The following is a 22627-nucleotide window of genomic DNA, read 5'->3' on the forward strand; positions in this document are numbered from 1 at the left end:
GGTTGCTGGGTGGGCGTGGCCATGGTGGGCGTGGCCTACTTGGCCTTCTGCATCATGGTAGCAGTGGGAGGGAGTTTTTGCCCTCCCCAGGCTCTAGAGGCTTTCATTGAGCCTCCGGGAGGGCGAAAACAGCCTCCCCAGGCTCCGGAGGCCCTCTAGAGGCCAGAAACGGGCTCATTTCTGGCCTTCCAGAACTTCCAATAGGCCCGTTTTTCACCCTCTCCGAGCCTCTGAGCACACCCTGCACTTACCTGCATCCAAAACAGACCATGTGGGGACTCCTGGGCGGGGTGGGTGGGGCCAGCCAGGAGTGGGATTTGGGGGTTCTCCAAACTGCACAGAATCTTAGCTAGAGGTTCTCACGAACCCCTGCGAACCCCCAGCAGCCCACTCCTGTTGTGCAGTGTTTCAAGTCCATCGATATTTCAGAGTATGTCTTTTCTCATAGTTCCTGGCCACTACAAACCTATAAGCAATTTTCTGAAAGAGAATGCCTAGGTAACGTAACTGGCCTCTGTCTGAATAGCAGGCAAAGCAGAGGTGGGTTTCAGCAGGTTCTGACCAGTTCTGGTGAACCGGTAGCGGAAATTTTGAGTAGTTCGGAGAACCAGTAGTAAAAATTCTGACTGGCCCCGGCCCCATCTATTCTCTGCCTCCCAAATCCCAGCTGATTGGGAGGAAATGGGGATTTTGCAGTAACCTTCCCCTGGAGTGGGGAGGGAAAGGAGATTTTACAGTATCCTTCCCCTGAAGTGGGGTGGGAATGGAGATTTTGCAACATCCTTCTCCCAGGAGTGGGGTGGGAATGGGGATTTTGCAGTATCCTTCCCCTGGCACGCCTGCCATTGCACACCCACCAAGCCACACCCACAGAACCGGTAGTGAAAAATTTTGAAACCCACCACTGAGGCAAAGGCACCTATAATGGAATGTGTGCATGAGGAGAAGAGATGCTGCTTGGGAAACAGATAAGAGAAGCAGGAGCCCCCAGTGGCTTAATGGTCAGAGAAAGAAACTTAGGAAGGGCTCCTTCTAATGCAGGGGTGTCAAACTCAAGGGTGCTTAGATCTGACCTACGGGGCCACCCTGGAAATAGCAAAGGACCAGCCCACGGTGCTTCTGTCAATGAAAACGGAGCTCCGTTTTTGCTGCCAGAGGGCAAGCAAAACAAACTCAAAAGAAAAGAAAAGAAAAAATGTTTCCCATTTTGCATTTGAGCAAAAGAAGGAACAGTGAAAAAGGGAAAGGAAAGACAAAAAGAAGGAAAGATGGGAAAAGAGGAAGGAAAAAGAAGAAGAGGTGTAAGAAGAAGAAAGGAGAAGGAAGGAAGGAAGGGAGGGAGGGAGCGAGGGAAGGAAGGAAGGAAGGAAGGAAGGAAGGAAGGAAGGAAGGAAGGAAGGAAGGAAGGAAGGAAGGATGGAAGGAAGGAAGATTATAATGAGAGTGAGGGAGTGTCTGAAGGAAGTCCTGCCTTAGCACTTGGCCATCACAGGTGTCCCCGACATGAGTGATGTTGAGCTGGCCAGGTGTCCCCCCCCCCCCCGGTCACACACACCTGAGGTCAAACACAACTCTGATGTGGCCCTCACTGAAATTGAGCTTGACACCCCTGTCTAATGGAACAGTGTTTAAAAGCAGCAATAACCAGTTTGTACCTTCAAACGTGCAAGATTCTATTAATGTAGCTTTACAATAAAGTCGAATTAGCTCATCTAGTCATGTTTCCTGCCTGGTTTACCTCAGAGGGTTTACAGTATTGGCCAATTTTTGAAGTAATTGTAGTGGACAAGGTATAATTCTGGGCTCTAACGAGCCCAGAGTGATTTTTCTACATGAGGAGTCCCCAACCCCTGGGCTGCAGCCCATTATGGGCCTTGAGTTGTTTGGAACCAGGCCACGGAAGTGGTAGATGAGCAGGCAGGCAAGCAGCATGTACCCCCCTGCTTGTGCAAATGGAGCTGTGCGCATGTGTACTCTTGCCTGCCACTCGTGTGGAAACTTCCCCTGCCCCCGCCAGTCCACAAAACCAGAAAGGTTGAGGAACTCTGTTCTAGGTAAAGGTAAAGGTTCCCCTCGCACATATGTGCTAGTCGTTCCCGACTCTAGGGGACGGTTCTCATCTCCGTTTCAAAGCCAAAGAGCCAGCGCTGTCCGAAGACGTCTCTGTGGTCATGTGGACGGCATGACTAAATGCCAAAGGCGCACAGAACGCTGTTACCTTCCCACCAAAGGTGGTCCCTATTTTTTATGTGCTTTCGAACTACTAGGTTGGCAGAAGCTGGGACAAGTAACGGAAGTTCACCCCATTACGTGGCACTAGGGATTTGAACTGCTGAACTACCGACCTTTTGATTGACAAGCTCAGCATCTTAGCCATTGAGCCAGCGTGTCCCTCTATTTACAACATAGAACAAGATAAAAACTGAAATAAGGATATGGGTGGGAAGGATAAATAATGTATTTTATCTCCTTTTATATAGCTTGGAGATGGTAGGGTGTTTGTTATTGCAAGATTCAGAATAGCCATGATGGCAGTGGTTTTTGCTCCTTATTTTCAACAAGCTCAGCATCTTAGCCGCTGAGCCACCGCATCCCTAACTCTGTTCTACACAACCACAAACATGTACATTTAAACTGGAAATGGTTCTTTCTGTCCTCCTTTAGTCATTATACATAGTACAGCTTCATTTGCTTACTTCAAAATCACTTTACTATCAGTGCACTGATTATGTTATCTAGTTGGATAATGAAATGTCTCTAAGAAAAGAAGCTCAAAGAGCACCAAGGACCCCTCATTTCAACCCTGAGCTACAAATATTCTTCTTTATTGGTACTTTATTATCCTGTGACAGAAACTGACTGCTGGACTGGTAGTTGCATTACTTCAATTTTTTGTGAGGCTACTTTTAAGGTCATGTCACTCAAAAGAATAAAGAGCTACAAACTTCAAGAACAGCTGGGAAGGGAGGGATCATTGTACTCCATCATCTACTCCCCTCAATAATTCTCTCATTCTTTATAAAATCATAGGCTTGTCCTGGTTAGTACTCTGATTACAGATTAACAGAGTTTGAAGGGATCTTATAGGTCATCTAGTCCAACCCCCTGCTCAAGCAGGAGACCCTACACCCGTGATGGCGAACCTATGGCACGTGTGCCACAGGTGGCATGTGGAGCCATATCAGTCGGCACGCGAGCTCAGCTCCGGCGCACATGTGCGTGAAGGCCAGCCAATATTCGGGCCTTCTGGGCCCACCAGAAGTAGGGAAACAGGCCATTTCCAGCCTCCAGAGGGCTTCCGGGGGGTGGTGGGGAAGGCTGTTTTCACCCTTCCCAGGTTCCTAGAAAGCCTCTGGAGCCTGGGGAGGGCGAAAAACCGGCCTACCGGGCCCACTGAGCCATTGTGTGCCAAAAGCGGGGGGAAGTGTAGGTGGATCACGCGCTCATGCAGGGGGGTAGGGCGCACGTGTGTGCAACCTCCCCGCGATCCCCCCCTCACTTTTGGCACGCGATGGCAAAAATATTAGCCATCACTGCCCTACACCATTTCTGACAAATGGCAGAATTTGCTGCATACTGAATCTTCTGCATACCTTCTGATTATTACATTCATGTAGTTTTATACACCATCAAATATATTATTGTAACAGTTGCCAGTGATAGGTCCCTTGCCTTGGTGCACTGCTATGAACCCTGGAATTCTGACATTCCCTTGGAACATTTATGCCTGAACATCATCAGTAGACTTTGTGATGCATTTGTCTTCTCCTAGTCGGAATCTTTTCAGATTGGTTTGATGCTCAATGTTCGAATAGCTTCTCAGTGCTCACTTTGTTGCTCCCAAATAATCATCATATATTCCAAATGCATTTCCTGAGTTGCAATCATCATCACCGTCACCCGAGTACATGATTCTCGATGCCACACAGAGCAGTGTGTGGCAGCAGCCAAAAAAGCTATAAGCAATCCTTGGTTGTATAAACGGAGGCATAGAATCAAAATCTCGTGACTTATTAGTACCGCTTTATAAATCCTTAGTAAAACCACACTTAGAATACTGCATCCAGTTTTGGTCGCCCCAAAAAAATGATGTTGAGACTTTGGAAAAAATGCAAAGAAGATCAACTAAGATGATTAAGGGCCTGGAGGCTAAAATGTATTTATTTATTTATTTATTTTTCAGATTTCTATACCACCCTTCTCCTTTCAGACTCAGGGCGGTGAACAGCCAAAGTAAAACATTTGTACACAAAAGTTAAAATAGATTTAAAATAATTAAATAAGTTTGGCCCATATTTTAAAACATTTCAATTCAAAACCAATTTCAAATTTTAAAAACCCACCATAAAATCAGGACAGCCCGGCTAACTGAAAGAAATAGGTTTTAAGGGCCCGACGAAAACTCCGGAGGTCCGGGATCACTCGTATCTCAGGGGGTAGATTGTTCCAGAGAGTAGGTGCCACCACAGAAAAGGCTCTCCCCCTGGGGGTCACCAGCCGACATTGTCTGGCCAATGGCACCCTGAGGAGGCTGTCTCTGTGGGAGCGAACTGGCCGGTGGGAGGCAGTTGGTGGCAGAAGACGGTCCCATAAGTGCCCCGGCCCTAAGCCATGGAGCGCTTTAAAGGTGATCACCAACACCTTGAAGCGCATCTGGAAGTCCACCGGAAGCCAATGCAGCTCGCGCAGGAGAGGAGTCACATGGGAGCGCCCAGTCGCTCCCATAATCCCCCGTGCGGCCGCATTCTGCACCAGTTGGAGCCTCTGGGTGCATCCCAAGGGGAGCCCCATGTAGAGAGCATTACAATAGTCCAGGCGGGAAGTGATGAGGGCATGAGTGACCATGCATAGGAAGTCCCGATCCAGAAAGGGGCACAACTGGCGTATCAGGCGAACCTGATAGAAAGCCCCCCCTGGCCACGGCCGTCATATGCTCTTCTAAAGACAGCCGTGCGTCCATATGAAGAACAGCTGCAAGAATTGGGTTTGGCTAATCTAGAGAAAAGAAGGACTAGGGGTGACATGATAGCTGTATTCCAGTATTTGAGTGGCTGCCATAAAGAAGAGAGGGTCAACTTATTTTCCAAATCACCTGAGGGCAGGACAAGAAACAATGGATGGAAACTAATCAAGGAGAGAAGCAACCTAGAATTAAAGAGAAACTTCCTAACAAGAGGACGATTAACCAGTGGAACAATTTGCCTTCAGAGGTTGTCTCCAAAGTCCCTTCCAGCTCTATTCTGATTGATTGATTGGTGACATATCCATTGCTTAGGACAGAGGTGCTGAACTCTCAACTTTAAGACTTGTGGACTTCAATTCCCAGAATTCCCCAGACATCCATGCTGGCTGGGGATTTCTGGAACTTGAGGCCCATAAGTCTTAAAGTTGCCAAATGTGGTTACCCCTGCTCTAGGAGCTTTAGGCGACAGAACATAAAATTAGTCTGTTTAAATACTAACCCGTCTCTGATATCGGAAGCTTTCACAAGCTAAGCCTTTTCTTCTTTTCTTGGTGCCCTGCAGATGGCCTCTGTTTCTAATCAAGCTAAGATCTATCAGAGTCTCAGGTTTATAATTTATGATTTGCCCAGTTTCTGACAGTCAGAACTGAAGAAGCTTCTTGGATGAGAATTTAATTTAATTTAAATTTAATTTATCGAATTTCTATGCCGCCCAACTCCCAAGGGACTCTGGGCGGCTTACGGCAAAAAATAATACAACAAAGAACACAGGAAAATTATTAAAAAACATTATAAAAACATTTTAAAGTGAAGAAGCGAAAGGTCTTTAAGGAAAAGCGAAATGTCTTTAAGGAGAAGCGAAATGTCTTTAAGGAAAAACAAAGTCTAGTTATCTTTTGAAAAAGCACCTTTGGGACAGGCAAATACCTGTCCAGGCTTAGGACCTGGTTATTTACGGGACCGCCCAGTACCACAAACAGCCTCCCACCGGCCGGTACGCTCTCATAGAGAGGGGTTCTCCGGGTGCCGTCAGCCAAGCAGTGTTGACTGGCGGCCTCCAGGGTGAGGGCCTTCTCTGTGGGGGCACCCACTATCTGGAACGAGCTCCCCCCGGAGATACGGAGGATCCTGGATCTGCGCACTTTCCGCCGTGCTCTTAAGACCCTCCTATTCCAGCAAGCCGGCCTGGCCTAATTTTCTCCCCTTTCTTTTAAATTTTTAAACTGAAATTTTAATTTGTTTTAAATTATTGGGGTTTTTAATTGTCTTGGGCTAAATTATTTAATTTGGTTTTAAATTGTTTTTAACTTTTGTATTTATGTATTTTATTCTGTGCCTGTTCACCGCCCTGAGTCCTTCGGGAGTAGGGCGGTATACAAATTTAATAAAACAAACAAACATAAACAAACAAATACTGGGAAAGTTTCTACAGCAAAGGTCTCCAAACCCCTATTCAGAGCTGGGCTGCATAAATGGCTGGCTTGAGTGTGTGTGTGTGTGTGTGTGTGTGTGTGTGGAGCATGTGTGCAGCACAACTTGCACAAGCGATAGGCTGCTGGGAGCTCTGGCTTCTCCATTAACTTATTTTGCTGTATTAACTTTGTTTATTCAGAGATCAGGAAAGGTGATCAGATGACCCCGGGGACACTTCAGCTGTCATAAATATGAGTCAGTTGCCAAACATCTGAATTTTGATCACATGACCATGGGGATGCTGCAACTATTGTGTGAAAAAAGGTCATGTCACTTTTTTTTTCGTGCCACTGTAACTTCAAAAGGTCACTAAAAGAACTGTTGTAAATCAAGGACTACATGTAATGGAAATTGTTATGCTTGTGGGTGCTAATGCATGCAAATATTCTGGGTTATTCCAGTACGAATTTCCATCTGTTTTTATTTATAGGTGACAATCCAACTTTTTGAGCATTATCCCAGATCGTTAAAGATAAAGTCTCTTTGAACTTCAGCTTTCCTTCATATATTCTCCTAGAAGATTTCTAAAGGCTATGCTCTTCGGTCCCCTCTCATGGAATAAGGTGAGTCATGTGCTTTTCTAGACCACTGCTTTGAATTAATTAATTACAGACAATTCATCTGAATGTCAACTTTGTACCTACTGCCTGGAACTGAATGTAGACCCACGATTTATGCACATCTGTATTCAAATCAGACATTTGCTCAGGATAGCTTTACAATCACAATCTAACAAAGTAAACTCAAAACAGCAGTATTTTTTTTAAAAAAAAACAACAGTGATCATTTTTAAACCTTTCTCAATAACAAAATGTATAAAAGAACAGCAATAACATTAACTTCCATTGCAATGTAACCAGTTAAAAATCCTAAAATCTCCCCCCGTCAACAATGCAATGAGGGAGACATTACATCCAACAGTATCGATTGCTATACAGGTAGTCCTTGATTTACGACCACAATTGAGCCCAGAATTTATGTTGCTAAGTGAGAAATTGGTTAAAGTGAGTTTTGCCCCACTCACTTGCCACATTTGTTAAGTGGATCACTGCAGGGATTTAAATTAGTAACACGGTTGTTAAGTGAATCTGGCTTCTGCCACTGACTGTGCTTGTCAGGTCACAAAAGACGATCATGTAAGGACACTGCAACTGTCATAAATGTGAGCCAGTTGTCAAGCATCCGAATTGTAAATTGAATCACCCTGGGGATGCAGCAACGGTCATAAATGTGAAAAATGTCATAAGTCACTTTTTTTCAGTGTGGTTGTTAACTTCGAACGGTCACGATATGAACTGTTGTAAGTCGAGGACTTTAGAATAGAATAGAATAGAATGAATGAGCTGGAAGGGACCTTGGAGGTCTTCTAGTCCCGTAATGGTGAACCTATGGCACACGTGCCACAGGTGGCAATCAGAGCCCTCTCTGCGGGCACGCGAGCTGTTGCCCCAGTTAGGCTCTGCTGTGCATGTGCGCGCACCTCTTGCCAGTCAGCTGGTTTTCGGGGCTCTGCTGTGCATGCACAGGGGGTGGGGCACATGCGGGAGACGCATGTGAATATGCAGGGATGGGGCGCTTGCGCAGGGGTCAAACATGAATGTGGGGGAACGGGGCACATGCGCAGGGGTCGTGCATTCATGTGCGGGAGCGGGATGCACATGGGGGTTGCGGGGAAATGCGTGGTGGTCGGGGCATATGTGAGGGTTGCGGGCGCATGCACTGGGTGTGTGCGGGTGGGATCATGCGCGCATTGCATTATGGCTGTGTGTGTGCACGTGCTTCTGGCACTCGGTGCCGAAAGGGTTACCCATCACTGTTCTAGTCCAACTCCCTATTCAAGTAGGAGACCTTTACCAGTAATGGCTAACCTTTTTGCCATTGCGTGCCAAAAGCGGGGGGAGCACATGCATGCTCACACCCATAATTCAGTGCACCCCGCCCCACCATGTATGTGCGTGCGACCCCCACGCTCTCCCTGCTCTCCTGGGACCGGAAGGCCCGTTTTTCGCCCTCCCCAGGCTCCAGAGCCTTTCTAGGAGCCGGGGGAGGGCAAAAGCAGCTTTCCCCAACCCCCCCCCCCCCCCGGAGGCCAGAAACAGCCCATTTCCCGACTTCCGGTGGGCCCGGAAGGCCCAAAAATCAGCTGACCTGCATGCGCATGTGCGCTGGAGCTGAGCTAGGGCAACACTTGCGTGCCCACAGATATGGCTCCATGTTCCACCTGTGGCACGCGTGCCATAGGTTCGCCATCACGGCCCTATACCATTTCAGACAAGTGGCTGTCCAGTCTCTTCTTAAAAACCTCCAATGATGAATCACCCACAGCTTCTGAAGGCAAGCCGTTCCACTGGTTAATGGTCCTCACTGTTAAGGAAGTTTCTCCTTAATTCCAGGTTTATTTTACTCGTTCTTGGATTAGTTTCCAACCATTATTTCTCGTCCTGCCTTCAGGGGCTTTGGGGAATAAGTTGACCCCTTCTTCTTTGTGGCAGCCCCTCCACAAATACTGGAATACTGCTACCAGGATGTCACCCCAGGACTGCCTGTATCCAGTGGTTGGTTCCTCCTGGTTTGGTCCGGTTCGGCGAAGCCGGTAGCGGTGACAATATGACGTCAGGGAACCGGTTCTCTCCCCCCCCATCCCCCACGTTATTCTTACCTTTTATTTGGTCCCACCCCCAATCTATTGCTGCCTCCTGAGTCCCAGCTGATGACTAGAGGGGAAAAAACTGTTTAAACTCTTGTGGGGGGCTTCAAAGGGCCGTCCTACAGCTGATCAGTGTTAAAAGCAAACAAATACGTTGGGTCGTAAGTGTGAGGACTGGTCGTAAGTGTGAGGACCTTCCAGAAACAACTGACCAGCTAGCCGCGCCCACCTAGACACATGACCTCCAAGCCACGCCCGCAAAATAAGCCACGCCCACAGAACCGGTAGTAAAAAAAATTTAGACCCCACCCCTGCCCGTATCCCGATTTTTCTCCTGAGTCGATGTGACTCAGGGTTTCTCCAAGGGGGGATGGATGAGGATTGAGACCTGAGCGATCCTAAATGCCCGGTTTGCACGCCTCTCGCCTGCTGCGCTTACATTGGACAAGCAGAGCCGGTGCCACCCCCCCCGGCAGCCTCTGGGGGTGGGGGTGGGTGGGGGGGTGAATGACTCCCTCCTCCTTCGCCCTCCCCAAAATTCATCCCGTAGCCCCGCCCCTCCTCTACGTCATCATCTAGCCAGGTTCCTATTGGCCCAGGAGGAAGATCTACCCATTGGGTCACTCCGGTTGGCTGTCTGTCTGACTGGCGCTCGCGGGAGGGGCGCGTGGGGGGGGGGCTGCTGGAGGAGCAAGGAAAACTTCCTTGTTTAGGGGGGGGTTGACGCTCCCTTGCCTGCGGTCGCGGCTGGATCTCCCGGGGGCTGCGGCGGCTGGGGAACCCCGGCTGGAGCAAGTGACCAGGTGCTTTCCTTCTTTCCACCTTGCTGGGGCTTGGGCGCCAACGGGGAGGCGGCTGGACTGGACTCCCTGTCTGGTCCAGCTTTTTGGGTGGTGTGCGCGGGTCCCTAAGGATCGATCCTAAAGAAGCGCTAGCTAGGATCGCCCCCTCCCCCCTTTAATCCGGACTCTGCATGCATGCATGCATACATGCATGTATGCAGAATCCGGATTATACATGCATGCATGCATGCATGCATGTGTCTCCTGATCCTGGCCTCGCTGGGTCCCCATCATCCCCATCCCCAACTTTAGCATGGGGTGGATGGAAGCAGATCCCCCCCCCCGTTCATTGCAAAAGCGAAGCGGGATTTATCCGGTTCTTTCTTTTCAAGCCTAGACGTCCCCAGATGCCACGGTTCCTGCCCATCTTAGGTGAGATCTTGCATGCATTTTGGAGATACGGTCCTCCTGGGGGTTCTGTGGTAGACCAAGCTCTCTGGAGCACAGCAGATAAGAAAGTTTCTATGGAGATTTGCAGTCATCCAGGAATCAGGGGGGTCTCCAACCTTGGCAACTTTTAAGACTTGTGGACTTCAACTCCCAGAATTCCTCAGCCAGCTTTGCTGGCTGAGGAATTCTGGGAGTTAAAGTCCACAAGTCTTAAAAGTTGCCAAGGTTGGAAACTCTGATCCAGTTCACAGTTGTCCCAAAGGTGCTTTTTCAAAAGGAGCTGTGTTTTTCCTTGAAGACGTTTCGCTTCTCCTCCAAGAAGCTTCTTCAGCAGTGGCTTTTCCGACATATATTCTTACCGACAAGTTTCCAAGAACTGAAAACTGAAACTGAAGAAGCTTCTTGGAGGAGAAGCGAAACGTCTTCAAGGAAAAACAAACTCCAGTTGCCTTTTTGAAAAAAGCACCTTTGGGATAGATAAGAAAGGCTGCTCTATTTTAAGTTATGTCTGTATGATCTCCATTTATACAGGTATAAACAAGCATGACTGTAACTTTGTTGCTTGTATCCTTATATTGATTGTTTCCTAGTAGGATTTGATTGCTTATTTGTACCCTATGACTATCATTAAGTGTTGTACCTTATGATTCTTGACGAATGTATCTTGTCTTTTTATGTACACTGAGAGCATATGCACCAAAGATAAATTCCTTATGTGTCCAATCACAGTTGGCCAATAAAAAAATTCTATTCTATTCTATTCTATTCTATTCTATTCTATTCTATTCTATTCTATTCTATTCTATTCTATTCTATTCTATTCTCAACATTATGCTTATGAGGGGACACAAATCTGTGTGTTTGAATGGGGAATCCCCATTTCTGTTCCCTGCTATGGGATGGGGAGAATGGATCCCAACCAATATAGGTTTTTTTTTGTTTTTTTTTTACAAAATCTAACCTTTCTGAGAGACTTGATGCCCAAATGGCTCCTCTCCATTTTATAATTTGAAGATTTCTGCACACAATCCAATGCAGGATGTCCGTTCCCTTTGGTGGTCCTTGTGCAGGAACATCTCATTCTGAGGGATCCCCCGCAGAGGAACTTGTAGAATATATTTTGGAAAAGCAATTTTTTTTTAAATTTGATTTATATGCTGCCCTTCTCCAGAGACTCAGGGCGGCTTACAATGTGCTAAGCCATAGCCTTCATACTTTTGTATATTTATACAAAGTCAGCTTATTGCCCCCACAAACTGGGTCCTCAAACGGTGTTCATAAGGTTTATTTACTCCTTAAATACACTGCAGATATTAGCCGACTGTCAAAGAGCTGAGATAATGGAGGAGCATTGAGTGAGAAGACTGGGTGTTGTATTGATCTCTGGAATTTTTCTATGGCCTCCAGACCTGCCAAATAGCTAGGCATGTGCCACATGGCCTAGGAAAGTAGACACCCACAAGGGGCAACATAAATCCTGAAGAATTGGACTCTGTCCTGTTCCTGGATTTCTTTTCTTGCGTTTGCACCTGGTAGTGATGGAGAAGCTGTTGAAAGTTATTCCCCTGTTCCCCACCCTCTCATCTCTTCTTTTTCCCAGTCATCCAGGCTGACTGGGAGAACCTGGGAGGTGTTTTCTTGTCTGCTTCCCAACAGCCAGTTTCCAGGAGCTGGTGATGACCTCATCTCTGTGATGCATACTTTTCAGTGTGCAGATCATCATCTCTCCGATGCAAAGCTAGGGTGGGTAGGATGGTATTGGCGTCCTTTCAAGAATGGGAGGGAATGGACATCAGGAGGTTTAAATGCATCTTGGAAAGCAGAGAGGTGAGCACAAATGCACACACACAAACACAAACACACACACAGAGACAGGCGTGCCTCTCATGAATTGGAGCTTGCTTTTGTGAGTTTGAGTATAGTATATATTTTTGCATATTGGTAAAGGTGGTATAATACAAACCTGACCACTGATTTCTCTCTTGGTGTGTCAGTGAATGGGAGGCAGCCAAGGAGTTAGTAGCAGAATGCAGTACAATAAAAAAACGCTTGACTTGATGCTACACAAACCTTATTGCTTTTAGTGCACTCTTCTCCCACACTCTTTATTGCCATGACAGTAATGTTTGTCTGGATGGAATATTATCCTTGGAGGGTTTCCTAGTGGATAGCTGCTAATTTTATCGGTTGTACAGCTGTTCCTTTTTTCCTTTTGTAAAGGATTTTCTGGTGATAAGAAAAAAAAAAAAGAGAGAGTTGGAACAATTGGCTGAAAAATACGTTCCACTGGAAGATAATGTAATCTGGAGTTTTTGTAAAATTCCACCAGATGTGGTGATTGTATTATAAAAATATTACCCGAAAAAAAATATTACCTGGCTGGTAAATGTGCATGCTCCATAAATGTGTCTGATCTGTCCATGCTCCAAATGTGTGGACTTTAACCCCCCACAATTCACAATCCATGCTTTCAAGGATTTGCAATGTGCATGTCTGTCTCAGGAAGGCTGCCATAAATCACAATGCTGAGTGAGGCTCATACAGTCTCCAAACTTTGTCCAGTACAAATGAAAATAACAGATTAGAAGCCTTTCCCTGTCTGTCTGCCTGCCAGTCGGTTATTTCGCCTGACTCTGAGAAGGAAGTGTGCTAGAGATACATATCTTGCAATGGCCTGTGATGAAACCTCACTTGTCAATTGTAGGCCTGTAATTGTTTTAGTTAATTTTTAGTTAGCTCTTTAAGGCAATGGCCCCCAATCTTTTGGACCCGCTCCGTTGAGAGGTTTTTCCCTCAGCCTGGAAGGAGCGTGATTTCACATTCTGCCTGGGTCCCACAGATGGGGCTTTGCTTGTTTGCGTGGCCTAGTTTCTGGCATGCCGCAGCCCGGTGCTGGTCCAGGGACTGGGGGCTGGGGATCCCTGTTTTAAAGTACAGGCCTGCTGTGATTTTTTCCTCCTTGGTAAAGAACAGATTGGTTATTTTGTGCCATCAGAAGATTGCCGGCACTGTTTTTCCCAGCCTCTGTTTGGGAGCACAATATTCTCAGCCGGCTTCAGTTTGGAATAAATTGTACTCAAGACATCTCAGAATGGGATTGAACACACACTCCTACCTATACACAAGTGCCTTTTCTTCACTCCCTTAACCATTTCATTTTTCAACCCCTCTAGGCACGGTTTCACGTGAATTGAGCTATTAGTTAGGCTGCTATACTGTGGATAGCTAATTCTATCTACGGTAATTCTAATGTTACCGGATGCTTTCTATTGAAAGATTAAGTTGTCATAAAATATGAGGATGTGCTGTGCTTTTCCTCGCGCATCTTCTGGTGGCATGAGCAAGCAATAAATTACCAACAATGTCTAGCAAAACACATTTGTTCTGGCATTGATGTCCAGCCAACAACAATACCGAGACTTATTTGCTCTGATGGGTGCTTTGCCAGCTGGCAAGAACCGTGTTTAAAAATGTTTTGTCTTTACAACGCTACAACGCTTCACATTTGGTTAGAAAGAAGTGTTTGGATTCAGTTTGGAAGAGACCAGGTGATAGCACCTTTTCCTCTTAAAAAAACAATTAAAAGGCATAAGCTTTTGTGAGCTGAAGCTCACCTCCTCGGATGCACAAAGTGGCTAGACTGGTAGATGATTTAATTTGGGATGAATCAGGAGGGAGGTGTTTCAGAACTTGAGGGAGAATGAATGTAGCACTCATCTGAAACTCATGAACACAGCTACATCTTGAAAAGAGCCTTGGTACTACAGTGGTTTAAAGCACCCTGTTATTAACACAGCTGCCTGCAATTTACTGCTGGTTCGAATCTCTCCAAGGCTCAAGGTTGACTCAGCCTTCCATCCTTTCTAAGGTAGGTTAAATGAGGACCCAGTTTGTGGGGGCAATAAGCTGACTTTGTATAAATATACAAAAGTATGAAGGCTATTGCTTAACGCACTGTAAGCCGCCCTGAGTCTCCGGAGAAGGGCGGCATATAAATCAAATTTAAAAAAAAAAAAAAAAAATGCCTGCTTGTAGTAAAGTGCTCTATTTGCTATTCTGTTTTCCAAAACACTCATCGAGTCACGGTGGCACAGCGGTAAGAGTGCAGTACTGCAGGCTACTTCTGCTGACTGCCGGCTGCTTTCAATTTGGCAGTTCAAATCTCACCAGGCTCAAGGTTGACTCAGCCTTCCATCCTTCCGAGGTGGGTAAAATGAGGACCCAAATTATTGGGGGCAATAGGTTGACTCTGTAAACCACTTAGAGAGGGCTGTAAAGCACTGTGAAGCGGTATATTAGGTCCTATTGCTTATACAAATTAACAAGATAACTCCACAGTGCTATAAAAATGGCATTTCAAAGGTGTTTGTACAGTGCTGTAAAGCACTGTAAAGCGGTATATAAGTCTAAGTGCTATTGCTATTGAAACTCATGAACCCAGCTATGTCTGGAAAATACCTATTTATAAATAAGTCTTTTATTTGCTGTCTGTTTTCCAAAACCCTAATTGAAACTCATGAAAACAGCTACATCTTGATAATGCCTACTTGTAGATAAGTACTTGATTTGCTAACTTGCTTTCCAGAACCCTGATTGAAATTCATGAACACAGCTATGTCTGGAAAATACACATTTATAGATAAGTACTTTATTTGCCACCTGTCTTCCAAAACCCTAATTGAAACTCATGAAAACAGCTATATCTTGAAAATGCCTACTTGTAGATCAGCGCTCTATTTGTTATCCTGTTTTCCAAAACTCTCACTGAAACCCATGAAAACAGCTACATCTTGATAATGCCTACTGGTAGAACAAGAGTTTAAGAGTTTATTAGATTTCTATACCGCCCTTCTCCCAAAGGACTCAGGGTGGTGTACAGCCATATTAAAACACATAGATTTATAAAATTTAAAACAAATTTAAAATTGAATATAAAATTTGGCCGTGAATTAAAACATACATACATTTTAAAAATTCTTACTAGGCCAGTCCGGCTTGCTGAAACAGAAGGATCTTAAGGGCGCGGCGAAAAGTACGCAGGTCGGGGATAAGACGAAGCTCTAGGGGCAGCTCATTCCAGAGGGCTGGTACCCCCACATAGAAGGTTCTCCCCTGGGTGTCGCCAGTCGGCATTGTTTGGCCGACGGCACCCTGAGGAGTCCCTCTCTGTGGGAGCATATTGGCTGGTGGGAGGTTGTTGCTGGCAGAAGGCGGTCTCGTATATACCCCGGTCCTAAGCCATGGAGCGCTTTAAAGGTGGTAACCAACACCTTGAATCGCACCCGGAAGACCACCGGGAGCCAGTGCAGCTCGCGCAGGAGGGGTGTTACGTAGGTGCGTCGAGTCGCACCCATAACCACCCGCGCGGCCGCATTCTGGACCAGTTGGAGCCTCCGAGTGCTCTTCAAGGGGAGCCCCATGTAGAGAACGTTGCAGTAATCCAGACGGGACGTGATGAGGGCATGAGCGACTGTGCGCAGGGCATCCCGGTCCAGAAAGGGATGCAACTGGTGCATCAGGTGAACCTGATAAAAAGCTCCCCTGGCCACGGCCGTCATGTGATCTTCCAAAGACAGCCGTGCATCCAGGAGAACGTGGATTGTGAACTAGAACTAGAAGTGCTCTAGTTGCTATCCTGTTTTCCAGAGCCCTCACTGAAACTCCTGAAAACAGCTACATCTGGAAAATCGCTCCCGCAGAGAGGGGCTCCTCCGGGTGCCGTCAGCCAAGCAATGTCAGCTGGCGACCCCCAGGAGGAGAGCCTTCTCTGTGGCGGCTCCTGCCCTCTGGAACGAATTGCCTCCTGAGATACGGAGGATTCCCGACTTACGCACCTTCCCCCGGGCCCTCAAGACGCTTTTATTTCAACAAGCTGGGCTGGCCTAATTTTAATTTTTTAATTGTTAATTCTTAATTTTAAATGTCTAAATTGGGTAGCTTTATTTTAATTAGATGGGCCAAACTATTTAATATTTTTAAATTGTTTTTAAATTTTATATTTGTGTGTTTTTATGCTGGCTGTACACCGCCCTGAGTCCCTTTGGGAGAAGGGCGGTATATAAATTAAATTAATAATAATAATAATAATAATAATAATACTTGTAGAAAAGTGCTCTGTTTGCTACCCTGTTTTTCCCCAAGTGCTTCTTCCTAGTTGAATTTGACGCATTGTACTTTGTTGTGACCTGTAGGTTTTAATTGTCTGAAGTAGAGAGGAGTACTTTTGCAATATGTACTGTAAGCACTTGCAACATCTTATATAATTTATTCTTTCCAGCATGGGGTAATTAAGCATGACTTGAGGATAAACAGTTAGCAGCAAATCTGTTTTCCTTGAGGGTAGGAATAAAAGAGCAGAAGAATTCCACTCTTCTTGATTATAGTTAATATAGTTCAATGTTCAGCACATTTGGCTGTTTGTTTCCACTGATAATGTGGGGAAGGGAATCAGAGAAGTTTGTAGTTAGGCGGTAATGATCAGCAGAGCAGAAGCTGCCCTTTCAAAAGTGACAACCTGAGATTTCAACACAACTATTGCTGCAGCTTTTTCTCAAGAATCAGAACAAGAAATAAAATCTCTGCTTTTCATTAGCGTCCCACAATGGGCAAGTGAACTGGCAGAGACTTCTGGATAAAGAACTTAATAGGAGCCATGGTGGCGCAGTGGTTAGAATGCAGTATTGCAAGCTAATTCTGCCGACTGCCAGCAGTTCGAGTCTCACCGGCTCAAGGTTGACTCAGCCTCCCATCCTTCCGAGGTTGGTACAATGAGGACCCAGATTGTTGGGGTAAATAGGCTGACTGTAAACCACTTAGAGAGGGCTGTAAAGCACTGTGAAGCAGTATATAAGTCTAAGTACTATTGCTATTTGGGCCACTTTATTGAAGGAGATTGAACAGCAACTTGTAGAAGCAGGAAAAATGTGATCTGGGAAATTCATTTTTATCTGCTACACGAAATATGACTAGTGTAGCAAACTACACTGAGAATGAGTTAATTCCCAGCTGTTCTAATAAAGTCTGTTTGTTTTCGAACTGTTTGTATTTAATACTAACTACTTGGGCCTGGGTCACAGCAATCCCTATTATTTTCTTTTTTTTGAGAGAGATATTTCTTCTTCTTTCATCTGCAGGAAAATTTCAAGATCCATGCCTTGCTGAAAGCGGAGAAGATGTTATGTTGGGGATATTGGTCTTTCGGATTTCCTGGCTCAGATAGTACTCTGCAGGCGGTCATCCCTGAACCTCAGACCACTGAATTCGTTCACGAGAGGAGTGTCAAGGAAGTGGCTTGTGGGAAACACCACTCTGTGTTCTTGCTGGAAGATGGGGAAGTTTACACCTGTGGGGTGAACACCAAAGGCCAACTCGGTCATGAGAGAGAAGGTGGCAAGCCAGGTGGGTTGATTTTGAGGTCTTGATTCCAAATCCTTTCATTTTCATGATTAGTCTTGGTTGGCATTTATTGTTTCTAATAGGTTTGAGGGGAAAATTGAAGGCAAACGAACAGGAGAAGAACATCATGGCTTCAAAATCTAAGAGACTGGTTTGGACAAAACTTAACAGCACTTTTTCGTGTGGCTGTTGATAAAAATAGGATCACCAGCTAATGTCCGATGACAGATATGGCACAAGAAGAAGAAGAAGAAGAGTTTTGAATTATCATTCTTATATTTATGTTTTTTTCTGTGACTGTATTGTTAATCAGGGGTTCCAAATGTTGGGGGTTTTTTTGCTTCTGAGATTTTGAAAGCAAGTTAGAGGACACTTTCACAAACAGGGTTTGCTGTGAGACGTGCTCCAAACGGTGAAAACATTGGGGAGCGATATTATCAATACTGTGTTTGATAGTAGATTATTTGAATTATTTGTGGGGAGTGACCAGTATAAGAAAAGTTAAGAAAAAGTTAGGACTTTTTAATGGTGAACTAAGAGTCTCTATAAAACTCTATAATGAGAAGGTAATTTCCTTCTCATCTAGAAGATCTGGCTTAAGTTCAGTGGTGAAATCCAAATTTTTTTACTACCGGTTCTGTGGGTGTGGCTTGGTGGGCGTGGCAGGGGAAGGATACTGCAAAATCTCCATTTGCACCCCATTTTGGGGCCAGCCAGAGGTGGTATTTACTGGTTCTCTAAACTACTCAAAATTTCCGCTGCTGGTTCTCCAAACTGCTCAAAATTTCCACTACCGGTTCTCCAGAACCTATCAGAACCTGCTGGATTTCATCCCTGCTTAAGTTGCTCTTTCTGTCTGACCTCAAAATAACCTTTGTCAGGAACCATGAAGTGTCACGTCCAGAGTGTGTTTTGTTCAAATTATATCCTTTTCCTTACACTTGCAGCAACAAGAGCACCCTGTTTCAGTTTGTCCATGATGTTGACAGAGAGCTAAAAGAATGCTGGTAGTCTCTTACTCATTCAGATTTTGGCAGCTTTGCAAACAGTTGCTTTCCCAAAATCACTAAAGCAGCTTTCTCTCTCCTCTGGTCTGATGGATAGAAAGTCTCAAATGGTATAGATTTTATGGACTCTATTTCAAATTCTAAAAGGTAGGGATAGGGAAGTCTCTTTATAGCCACAGACTGTGCTTTGCTTTTTTAAAATGTTACGGTCTCAGGCAGGGGTGGGATTCTACTGGTTCGGACCGGTTCAGGCGAACCGGTAGCTCCGATGATCAGGTTGGCCCGCCCCTGTGCTTTACTTACCTTTCTCTTCTCAGCTGATTGGCACGGCAGAATGGATTGCTACGCCTCAGCTGTGTTACTCCCAGGTGGTAACACAGAAGGTTAGTATTTGTAAAACTGCTCATGTGTACATAAAGAACGTAATCACCGAACCGGTTGTTAAACCTACAGTGTCCCACCACTGATCTCAGAGATGTGAGGAGGGCATGGTGGTATCATATTCCTGCCTTAGGCATGAAAGCCACCTGGGTGATTTTGGGCTGGTCACTCTCCCTCAGCCCCACTCACCTCACAAGGTGGTGGTTGTTGTGGGGAAAAGAGGAGGAGAAAGGAGTATAACAGAGTTGGAAGCAGTGGTGAAATCTTCCCCTGGTTTGTCACCGGTTCACTGCCTTCATGCGTGGTGCGCGCCAAGGGCATGCTGTGTGTGCACATGTGCAGTACGCATCAAATGTGCACTTCACGTGGAAAAAGGAGGCTTGGGCAGGTAAGTAGAACAGCGAGGGGGGGAACAGCTATGTCGTGTGATTTAGATTCACTAGAAAGCAGGATTTCCTGCTTTCTAGCGATTTTAAATTGCGCGGCACAGCTGATCGTCAGAAAGGTAGCTTTTCTTTACTACTGGTTCGCCTGAACCGGTAGTTTTTATCACTACTGGTTCTCCTGAACTGGTGCGAACCAGTAACATTTCACTGCTGATTAGAAGGCATCTTGGAGGTCTCCTACCATGTTTCCCTGAAAATAAGACCCTATCTTATATTTTTTTAACCCTGAAATAAGCACTTGGCCTTATTGCCATGCACTCAAAAGCCCGAATGGCTTATTATCAAGGGATGTCTTATTTTGGGGGAAACAGGGTAGTTTTGGGTAATTTTAGTATGTTTCATCATTTCTGTCTTAAATTTTTTTACTGGGCTGATTTCAAATACTTTAAATATTTGTTTTATCAATCTAATTGGATATTTTCCCTGTTAAGCCTAAACTACTTTGAAATACCCCAAACCATGGAAATAAGGAAATTGTCAGCCAGCATTCCAAACATTGATGATTGAACAAATACAAAACAAAACCTTTAGTGTTTCTATATGTATTATTGAAGGTAGAGAAGTGAAAAAGTTTGTAGCTACCCTGTTTCCCCCAAAATAAGACGTCCCCTGATAATAAGCCCAATCAGGCTTTTGAGTGCATGGCAATAAGGCCAAGCGTTATTTCAGGGTTCAAAAAAATATAAGACAGGGTCTTATTTTCAGGGAAACACGGTATACATATTGGGAAAAATTCGTTTATCTTTTGAAGTGGCCCCAATGGTAACAAGTTTTAAAAATAAATTTCTCCTTTTACAATCATGTTCACATGGATTTTCCTTCTCAACCTATTTGCTTGCAGAATCCAATAGTCCAGTTTAGTACTGTTATCCCCCACAGATTATTCCCACACAAACTGAGGTTTTTGGAAAATAATTATATTTTGCCATCTGCAGGGTAGATTTTGGAAACATGCCTGTAACGTGTTGTTCTTTTCCAATATGAATACAGTCTGGTCTCTAGCTTGGTTAAGAAATGCAAAACATATGTACTAACTTGAGGATAGTTTGGTCAAACTTCCATAATTCAGTTTGTTTATTCCACTAAATTCATGTGTGTCTCCAAACCAACGATTTTTAAAGGTTGGCCCTTTGAAAGGACCAAAATTCTTTTGGATTTGGAATTTTATTTTTTTATTTTCAAAATGTATATATGGTTGCATATAACAAAAAACTCTGAGTGATTGACAATACTGTAGAAAGCCAATATAAAACAAAGTGAACAATATAATTAAAAACGAAACCAATGAATACAAGAGCCGAGGTATCTCACAAACAATTCACAGTCCCAAACAAGGGGTAGGCTGCTGGGGGTTTGCAAGGGTTCGGGAGAACCTCTAGCTAAGAGTCTGTGCAGTTCGGACAACCCGCAAATCCCACTCCTGGCTGGACCCGCCCACCCCGCCCCTCCCAGGAGTCCCCATGCAGTCTGTTTTGAATGCAGGTAAGTGCAAGGTGTGCGCGGAGGCTCAGGGAGGGCGAAAAACGGGCCTAACGGAAGTTCGGGAAGGCTGGAAACGGGCTCGTTTCCGGCTTCCAGAGGGCCTCTGGAGCCTGGAAAGGCCATTTTCGCCCTCCTGGAGGCTCAAGGAAAGCCTCTGGAGACCGGGGAGAGAAAAAATGCCCCTCCCGGTGGCTCCGGCACCAGTACCCGTCTCCCCAGGTTGACAGGGCTAGGGCTGGCAAGAGTTTGTTTGCGGTCGCCACTAAGAGAAGGGGGGTGCAAGCTACGATTTGCGGGAATGGCCTCCGTGAGGCCATTCCGGGTGGATGGCAGGTGCACGTGGGGCATGTTCCCCCACCATTCGCCCCCCCCACCTCATCTCATGCTGTTTGCACGGGAAGCAAATTAAAACTTGCCATGATTGCTGGAGGCAGCAGCCTGAGCAGAACCGGCAAAGCAGCTGGTCAGTGCTCCGGCACCAGTTCCCCTGCAGTGGGCCTATGTTTAGGGGCCTCCTGCACCTGAAAAATAATAAGACCCTCCCGATAATAAGGCCAAGGCCATATTTCGGGGGTCAAAAGAAAATAAGACCCTGTCTTATTTTCGGGGAAACACGGTAATTGTCACCTGCAAAACACCTCCCCTTTTGCTCCTCCTTTATTCCCTCTGGGAGGGGCCCTTCATCGTCCACCTGTGGCCTTACTCCCAAGTCAACCCTTGTTCTTTAGCTGTTCCCTTCGTCTGGCAACTCTGCGCATGCGCACACTGGGAACAGGCTCCAGTTGTTTGTCTGCCTCACTGATGTCTGACTCCGAAGGCAGCTGATAACTGGCATACGGCTCTGGCCCCCTCTCTGCCTCCGACGCAGAGCCCTCATCAGAGCCTTCCCCAGACTCCTGGACTGGCCCATGTTCCTCCCCACCCTCCTCACTGTCCGAATCTGCTGCCAGATCTGCTGGCCGCTGGCGGGCCACAACAGGGCCTCAAAAACGCAGAGACACTCAGTTTTGAGTTGCAATCAGTTTATCCTTGTTTATGCCCTCACCACTTCTAGGCATTGGGTAAGCACCCTGAAGCCATCAAACTTGCACAGTCTGAGATGGCCCAACTAAGGGAATTCGGCATATCTTTTCTACTTCCTCTGGAACTCAAGTGGCATAAAAGGAACAAGCTGCACTGTCCAAAATTACATTCCATCTGGAAGGTTGCTGAAATCCATCTGCTTTGAAATTCTATGCAGCCTCTTAAAGGAAACTAGGAGAGGCTGTTCTCCCGAATTGCTATTTTCAGTCTGACGAGTTCTTGATAATAATGTTAGGGTGTTAACTGGAGATCATCTCAGAGATATTTTTCACCGCTTCATAGCACCTTCCTAGAAAGCTCTGGGAAATTGAAGAGTAAAAGGGTGTGCCTTAGTAGTCTTTGCATGCTAAATGAATGTCTTGGTCTCCTGTTAAATTGTTTTTAGCTTGACACTTGAGAGATTTGTCAGGAGCAGTGCACTGAATACTGGTAAAGCATCACTGCCCATTTTATCCCAGTATAATGGAGAAACAAGACCTTCTCCTTGCTATCTAGAGCAGGGGTCGGCAACCTTAAAC

General features: G+C 45.7%; 1 protein-coding gene across 3 annotated transcripts in view; it reads left to right on the forward strand.

The window, feature by feature from the left end:
• Positions 1 to 22627, forward strand: part of HERC3 (HECT and RLD domain containing E3 ubiquitin protein ligase 3) — a 64682-nt gene that overhangs the window by 319 nt on the left and 41736 nt on the right. The window contains exons 2-3 of one of the 3 annotated variants that reach the window (XM_060686958.2): positions 6867 to 6999; positions 17449 to 17713. In XM_060686958.2, the coding sequence (XP_060542941.2) occupies positions 6970 to 6999; positions 17449 to 17713 (295 nt within the window). In that variant the 5' untranslated portion in view covers positions 6867 to 6969. Of the gene's footprint in view, positions 1 to 6866; positions 7000 to 9664; positions 9887 to 10262; positions 10298 to 17448; positions 17714 to 22627 lie in introns of those variants that run through there. The other 2 variants (XM_060686959.2, XM_087875129.1) reach the window with 2 other exon arrangements.

This window comes from Pantherophis guttatus, chromosome 8, assembly GCF_059756535.1.
Source record: "Pantherophis guttatus breed Tessera chromosome 8, ASM5975653v1, whole genome shotgun sequence".
In the NCBI taxonomy this organism is placed as follows: Eukaryota; Metazoa; Chordata; class Lepidosauria; order Squamata; family Colubridae; genus Pantherophis; species Pantherophis guttatus.